The sequence below is a fragment of the Curcuma longa genome, chromosome 6, assembly GCF_044706935.1.
Source record: "Curcuma longa cultivar G26 ecotype Majalengka, Jawa Barat chromosome 6, ITB_CL_G26_1.1, whole genome shotgun sequence".
In the NCBI taxonomy this organism is placed as follows: Eukaryota; Viridiplantae; Streptophyta; class Magnoliopsida; order Zingiberales; family Zingiberaceae; genus Curcuma; species Curcuma longa.
The window spans coordinates 3,032,854-3,041,120 of record NC_133866.1 but is presented as its reverse complement, the minus strand read 5'-3'; the positions used below and the strand labels follow the sequence as shown (position 1 = coordinate 3,041,120).

At 35.1% G+C, this 8,267-nt stretch overlaps 1 protein-coding gene across 1 annotated transcript; it reads right to left on the bottom strand.

Annotated features, from left to right (window-relative positions):
• Positions 1 to 2,372: 2,372 nt before the first annotated feature.
• On the bottom strand, positions 2,373 to 2,991 carry LOC141830829 (uncharacterized). Its single transcript, XM_074718270.1, has 2 exons — positions 2,804 to 2,991; positions 2,373 to 2,709 (listed from the first exon to the last, which is right to left on the bottom strand). The coding sequence occupies exons 1-2, from the start codon at positions 2,942 to 2,944 to the stop codon at positions 2,557 to 2,559; spliced, it is 294 nt and encodes a 97-aa protein (XP_074574371.1). The 5' UTR covers positions 2,945 to 2,991; the 3' UTR covers positions 2,373 to 2,556.
• Between the last annotated feature and the right edge of the window lie 5,276 nt (positions 2,992 to 8,267).

Here is an 8,267-nt window from a genome sequence, read left to right as displayed (position 1 = left end):
AGGGAAGGAGACTCCGTGTGAGAATTTTAGTCTCACGTTAAGAATTGAGTAGCTTAAGGTTGATTTATAATGGATTACAACTATTGAAGTTGTGAATATATACTTGGAGAGTTCTCCTTAATAGGGGGCTTGCAAGGGTAAATGTAGGGTTTAGATTGTTTGATAAAAACTATCGACCATTGATGGCTGATGATGGTGGTCATTATACCTCAGGCATTTAATACTCAATCATTCAATGCTCTTGAGTAGAGTTGTCAAATAGATCAATCCATCAAAAATTCATCATATAACGGAGTGAGACGGGTCGATCCATCAACTTGGCGAATTAAAAAATCTCAAACCCAAGGGGGTTGCTGATTAGGCGGGCCACCTCTCAAAAAATAAAGAAAATATTAAAAATTTTAAATTTAGATTAGAATTTAAATGGGTCAAGTTGAAATATTTAAGTTTGAATTGCAATTTAAACGGGTGAAAGTCATTAATATATTCAGTTTTCTACTTTAATTTTAAATTTTGAAGAAACAAAATAAATTTTTTCAACCCACAGGCCAACCCAAGTCTCCCATGGACCAACCCATGCAAGCCTAGGTGGATCGACTCACCTTAACTCACATTAAAATGAATTAATAAAATTTTAACTCCACCCACCTAAATTGTATGACAGGGTGGGCCAACCCAACAGGCTCAACCTAAATTAACGACTCTATCCTTGAGGGTAAGAGCCCTTATATAAGGAGGCTACAATCTTGAGGAGAAAGAGAAGACGCAGAAGCACGTAATTCATCTAGATCTACTTTCATTCCCCTCATTTTCTTCTCTTTGTTGTATTATTTTTCGTGATAGTATTCGAGTTCATGCTCGGTTCATTATGAACAACGACTTGTGCTCGATTGTGTATATGGTTGTACCATTATATCATGGAAAATAAATGTCCAACTTGACCTTAAAGCATTGTCGTTCTACTCCAAACTCAGTGCTAAAGTAGCAATGACCCATTCAGATTTGTTTGACTCGACAGTCGGTAGTCAAGCGACGTAATCACTCGGCTTATTGACTTGGCACTCAACATGTCACTCGGAAGCACTCGATGAACCTCAAGCAACATTCGACGTCCTATTCGGGAGTACTTGACATTCGGCTAACAACACCCACCAGAGCTCGAGCAAGTTCGCTTGATAGTCGGGCAAACAACTACTCAATAGGTTCGAGCACTTAGTGCGTCACTGGGTTAGGTTGGCACTATTCAGACAATACCCTCATAATTCTGATAAATATTTCCAATAATCTTTATAATAAGATTGTCTAACAACCTTTATATAAATCCATAATGATAAATTTTTAATTTTATTAAAATCTTTCAGAACGATATGCACCCTTTTAAAATTTTATTAATAAATTATATCAGTAAAATTCAAAGTTGAATTGGCAACATCAAACCTTATTTATAATTAAAGAGTTATAAATTTTTTTATTCTAATTTAATCCACAAATATAACATCATCTAATTAGGTTCCACTTTTAAAATAACTTTTCATAAATACATTTAATTAAATATATTAATTCACACAATTAGTTTTTTTTTTCTATGGATTGACTGTTGAGGAAGAGTCATGCATTTTCAGATTTATTTAGTCTGTGGTGAACCGTCCATCTTTAAAATTAATCGAATTATAAAAATTATATATTTAAATTATTAAAAAATAAAATTTTAAAATACCCCCACCGAATTACTGATCTCCAATGACGGGCAGCCAACAAGATAGAGTAGTCCATTCACATTGAAGTTCATTTCATTCTCATTCTCATCCTCATCCTCTCTAGCAATAGCTACGATAACGGTCCTATACATCCAACCATCTGTCGACAACATGAGCTGGGAGGACTATTGATTCAGTGATGGAGCCTAATAATTAAGTTTTTTTCTCTGCTTGATCGTGAAGGCCACGACTCCAATGGCAAGCAGCCGACAAGATGGGGTTGTAAAATAATTTAGAGAATATTTTATTTTTCCCCCCTCTTATATTTGTTTTTTTTATCATTTATATTTTAGAATATTATATTTTATCCTTTAAAAAATAGAAATAAAATACCCTTTGATGTTAACATCATTTCTTCTTGTGTGCAAGGAGCCATATGACAAGGAACAAGTGTTTACGATTATGATAAAGGGAGGGTCGTTTCAAGTGTTCTTATCTTCGCAATGGTAAACACAAGCCTTTCCATCTCAAGTTGATTACATGATCGATCTCACAACCATCTATAAGGAGGTAAATCGAGAAACTGCAGTTGACTACTATAAAGAAGCGTATAGATTCGACCTTTACCGACTTTAATAAATTTGCTCCGTGCTAATCAACTCAACCATGTCACACTTCTTAAAAAAGATGACATATTATTCTCACAAGTAAACAGCACCACATAATTCATAAACTAATTAGTTACAATAACCATTATTAATTTTATTTCTCTCATAGCACTCACTATAATTCGATCATAACAAGAACAAGAACAAGCATCGATCGAATAGATGCATGGGCGACGTACGGTCGTCGTCGTCTACTCGTGGCCATGCCTCTTGGCCTCTTTCTTCTCATGGTGCTCATGGAACGCAAACCCAGCGCTGCCCACCGCCACCGTGGCCGCTATCTCCTCCGTGACCTTGTGCTTGTGTGCGTTCTCAGGGTCCTTCTTCGCCTGGTGCTTCTCATGCTACAGTTCCGCGAGGTTAATTACGATCATAAATTCTTACTATTTGGGATCGATCGACTACATGGATGAAAGAATTAATTAATTAATCAATTACCAAAGCGTAAACACCGGCGGCCACGGCGCCAAGCTCGCCGAGTTGCTCCATGTGCTTGTGGTGCTTCTCCTCCTTCCTAGGGTCGGAGGAGGTCTCCTCCTTGTGGTGGAAGAAGTGGTGGTGGTGTTTCTCCTCGGCCATTATCTTCTTTGAGGAGACAAACAATTAATGTTGGACAAGGATCGATATTATGCAATAGATGGAAGAATGAGTGGATTTATAGAAGGAGAAAGGAGTGTGAGATTACATAAATGCCCATGTCTTTGATAAATTAACATTATTGGAAGCTAATTAATTATATTATTACCTTCTCCACCAAGCAATTGAGTTCATGTGAACATGTTGAAATGAAGGCGTTTTCTATTCTCAATTGGTGCTTCTTATTAATTCCATTTGAATGATTTATTGTATTACATGGTAGGAAATGATTGTTTCTTAAAAGTTAAGGCAGGTTGAGACCACTTTTGCAAAAACAACTATTTACTTATCTTTTTTTTTTTTTTAAAAAAAGGGATAAATTCTTGAATTGCCATACTAAGGACTAACTATACTTGGTAGTTACTTAACCACCTTCAGTATTTGATACTTTGATTGCCAATAAAAAGGAGTTTTCATTTTAATGATATTTTATGGACCAATCATACAAATTTCAAACATCTTCCATTCAATCGAGTTAAGTCGACTAAATGGTAGCTAGCTTAGGGGGTGTTTGGTTTTAAGTTGTATTTTTTCAACGGAAAGTTGGGGTTGAAAATATGTAAATGTATAGTTGGGGTTGACAAAAGGTTGAGAAAATGTAAATGTAAATGGAGTGTTTGGTGAATATGAGGTTGAGTTGTGTTTTGGATGTCCATTTACTTATTTACCCTTATTAAAAACTCGAAAAAATTCCTTGAACTCGGTAGATTGAGGTGCATAGCATACTAGCACATGGCCAGGGTCGAGAGTTGTCCAGAGATAACTTCGATCCCTTATACAAGCTCATATCTCCTTTTCCAATGGTCGAGATAATACCGATAAAGACATCAAAGTGGCACTAGATTTTCTGCTGAGTGCATCAGCCACTTTGTTTGCCTTTCCCGGATGGTAAAAGATCTCACAGTCATAATCTTTTACTAATTCAAGCCATCTTCGCTGTCTCATATTATGAGATCCTTCTGCGTAAAGAAATACCGCAGACTCTGGTGATCTGTGTAAATTCTACACTGTGCTCCATAAAGATAATGTCTCCATACCTTCAGAGCGAAGACCACAGCTGCTAATTCTAAATCATGAGTGGGATAATTCTATTAAATCAAATCTCTTGATATTTTTATTTTTGCATCAAAGTGTTAATCTTTTGATTATTTTTGGATCATCAAAGTCAAACCACGTTGCATTGAATGAAATTGTTTAATTTACAGAAGAAATCCAGAGAGGGAGAAACTTGGGGGCGTTTTTGTTTTATATTTTCTGTTTTGTTGGAAGATGTTATATTTTTTAATCTTATTTCTAGAAAATGAAAAGACATTTTCTAAGAAAATAGAAAATGATAATATATCATTTTCTAATTAACTAGCGAATGGAAACGACGGAAAATATGAAAACATGCGTGGAAAATGAGAAAACGCGGGCCGATTTTTTTTTCTGACACAATTCTTTCTTCCTTCCCCATCGTGATTTTCCGCCCGACAGCTAGGTCAGCGGCAACGCACGAACTTTTTGAGCCCGCACCGGAACTCCAAATCGGCCTCCCTGTGCTGGAACTCCGCCATGGCTGGAGCTGCCCTTTTCCTCGCTGGATCAGAGTCATCGATCAAGAAAGCAAAATGGAGAAAGCACCAGGCGATTGTAGATGCTGCTCCCGGCGACGATCTCAATCCTGAGCAACCGTTGAAATCGACGGGAGAGGCGACCAAACACACCAAGAACAAACCCTAAAAGCATGCAATATCCAGAGGATTAAATCGAGATCAAAAGCAAGCTAGTAGCAAAAATTAAAGTGAAATAGAAGAAGACGGAGAGCAAGCAGTAGCTTCCTCCTCCTCTCCTCTTCCTCCTTCGTCGCGGCATCTCCACACTGTGTCCATACATATTTCAATATTCCTAAAAAATTATTTTATTTATAAATAAAAATTTATTTTATTTATAATTTTCATATTAACAAACCAAACGTATTTTCTAATTTTCTTTTCTGAAAAATAGAAAACAAATTGGTTCTAGGCGATCGGATGTCAGCGGAACTGGGCCAGTAAAGTAGTGAGGTGGCAGAGTCCAAGTGGTCGAGACACTTTAGCTTCCAAGCACCTAGAGTGGTTCCAGGCGCCTAGATTTGGATAAGTATTGTGGAAGTCAAAGTTTATCCAGAATCTCCACATCAACATATAGGCACCCGGAAAGGGATATAGGCGCCTGAAAGTGTCGGGTCAGTAGCGTCGATGGTAGATCGATGGACAACATGGGGGCGCCTGGAAAGGTTTCTAGGCGGCCGAAAAGTCCTATATAAGAGCATCGAGAGAGACCCTTCGGAGCATCAATTCAATGGCAAACGATAATCATCTGCACATGAAGCAACACCCCGAAACATCGTCGTAACACCGAAGTGTTACACGAAAAGACTGCATCTACTTCACTTCGGTAAACTTTTACGATTTGTACTTAATTTCTAAGGATGGTAACATTATTACTGCTCTTATATTTGTGTAATCGTTAATTCTCTTTCGTAAGAGGAGAGTTATTTAGTTGATTGCCCAACATAAATGTTCAAACTGATTGTGGGCCTTGGAGTAGCAACCTGTGGTTGTGAACCAAGTAAAACACCCGTGTCTCTTTCATTGTGTTTTTACTTTCCGCTACATTTACAACTTTGATCGTATAAATTCATAAGCGAATTTATGAATTTTGAAAACACTACTGATAGTGTTATTCACCCTCCTCTAGCGCTCTCAACGATCCTACATTTAGCATACTCAAAAGATAATTAGGTATATGCTAAGTAGAACAGACTATTCATGATGTTTTTAAAAAATTAGGTTCTTCTACTGATATTTTTCAAAATTAGGTTTCTTTATTTATATTTTTAAAACTTATGTTTTACAAATCATATTTTTCAATAATTAATAAAGGGCAGCCCCAGTGCACGAAGCTCCCGCCATGCGGGGTCCGGGGGAAGGATCCATTGTACGCAGCCTTACCTTGCCTTTGGCAAGAGGCTGTTTCCAGGATTTGAACCCGTGACCTCTAAGTCATATGGCAGCAACCTTACCGTTGAAAAATATGACCTCTAGGTCATATTTTTCAATAATTAATGTTAAGCAAATTTTATTTTACAAAACTTAATTTTTCAAAACTCATGGATCTAGTTTAGCGCTCTTAGCAAGTATGAATCTATAGAAATTAGGCAATCAAGATCTCACAAGCACATTAGGATTATCTTGTTTATGTATTAAGCCACTAAATTATAAGGACATGAGCTACATAGGATCAGAGCCTTGATTTCATATGCTTATGTCAGTGCATCCTCATAAATCTAAACTAAAAATACATTATTATATTAACCAAGCTAAGTAATTCTTTATAGTAAATGACTAAATAAACACTTGTATTTATTTTGACTAACCTAGTAAAAATTAGTCTCTTGTGATAGTCGACAATAATAAAAAATTAGACATTTTAATAAAGTAATTTAATATATGATTTATTTTAAACTATTATATCTTTCAAAACACATTTTCTAGCACATATTTTCTAATACATTATCAAAAATACTTGGACTCTTAGGACTTAATCATGCTCACTGATTTAGTAACATATATTACTTATTTGTTTTAAGCATAAATTAGTGCAATTGCTTAATTTAATAATTATTCTTTGAGTTATTCATTATTAAAATTTATTTTTTATTTATTTCAAAAATTCATATTTATTTCAAAAATTCATTTTTATTCAAAATTCATATTTATTACAAAAATTCATTTTTTATTTAAAATTCATATTTATTTCAAAAAATCATTTTTATTCAAATTCATATTTATTTCAAAAAAAACATTTTAATTCAAAATATTCATATTTATTTCATCATTTTTATTTCAAAAAATCATTTCAATTTTGAAAAATCATTTTTAAATTTGGAAATTCACTTTTGAAAATTCATTTTTAAACTTTGGAAACTCATATTTGAACCTTGGAAACTCATTTTTAAACCTTGGTAATTCAGATTTATCAACTTTCAACTTTGGAAATGCATTTTAAACATTAATTTTTTTTTATTTGATAGTGTTGAAGACTCAGATTACTTGAGCTCTATAAAAAAATTTCTCTAAGGAATTTTCAACGTCATTTTTGAAAGGATTTTTTTTTGCAAAGATTTTTAAAAAATTATCATTCCCCTATTTTTTTTATATATGTTAAAGGGAGAGAAAGGTTAAATGTTAAATTTTTAAAGATTTTTTTAAAGAATAACTTTTTTATTTTTTTCAAAAAAATCCTAAGTTATTTTTCAAGGGGAGAGATTAAATTAAGAGGAAAAGTTTTTCAATATGGCCCTATATTTATTTAACTTTGAAATAGGTTATCATAATAAAAAAAAGAGATTGTTTGTGTAGGGAACACTAGATAATTGAACTGTTATTTTGATAATGACAAAGGGTCAAAGTTAAGCCTACATTACAACACTCGCATCACACACATACAAGATACATACATGTGTAGACATAATCTTAAAATTAAATTGCATAAATAAATTATACTTGTTGGATAGCGTAAAACGGAAACAACATCAACTAGCAACCTTTTGAAAGATTGCCTTTATTTGTATCTACGTCGAGATCTCTGTAAGACGACTTCACTAAGTCACATGTCGCATTTCTATTTTGATACTAGTCGAAGGAGGGAACTAAAGTGATCTGAGAGAGAACCTATGATTCGATTCAGTATCCGGTGGCATAAGGCAATTTGATGATACCAAACAAACTGACGGAGATGATGAAGCCACTGTTCAGAGGTTGTAAAGTTGGTTGCCAGTGAGGGACAACAAGTCTAATGGTGTCGAAGTTTCCGCAACAACAATTGCTTATCAGAATAGAAACCTAGGGTGGTGGAAGAGGGTTGTCAGTGGCTGGAACAACTACTGTCCGCTGCCGAAGGAAACTCCTATCGGCTATGACCGCCAACTGTTGTACTTCGAAGTTGGTGGCTGGTTGATAGAGGAAGGAGGGGTCGGAGGACAAGTCTCTGGTGGTGCTAGTCGATGGTGACAAGTTCACCGATCGCAGGTTCCCTTGGTGGTCGGTGGCACAAAGAGGAGAGGGAGATCAAAACCTAAACCTTAGGTTTCAATCCCAAAAAATAAAATTTTATTTTTCTCTTCTAACTGGATCTATATATAGATCTCCTAACTGGTTTGATTAGAAAACTCATATCCGCTAATCCAAAATCTAAACCATTAGTCTTGAGTTTGGTTCAAGATCAAAGCACATTGGTTTAA

Bases quoted from the DNA above. Each gene is read 5' to 3' on its own strand.
- LOC141830829 (XM_074718270.1), bottom strand. From the start codon at position 2,944: ATGGCCGAGGAGAAACACCACCACCACTTCTTCCACCACAAGGAGGAG. The intron at 2,710-2,803 runs GTAATTGATTAA...GCGGAACTGTAG, and splicing joins CCGCCGGTGTTTACGCTTTG to CATGAGAAGCACCAGGCGAA.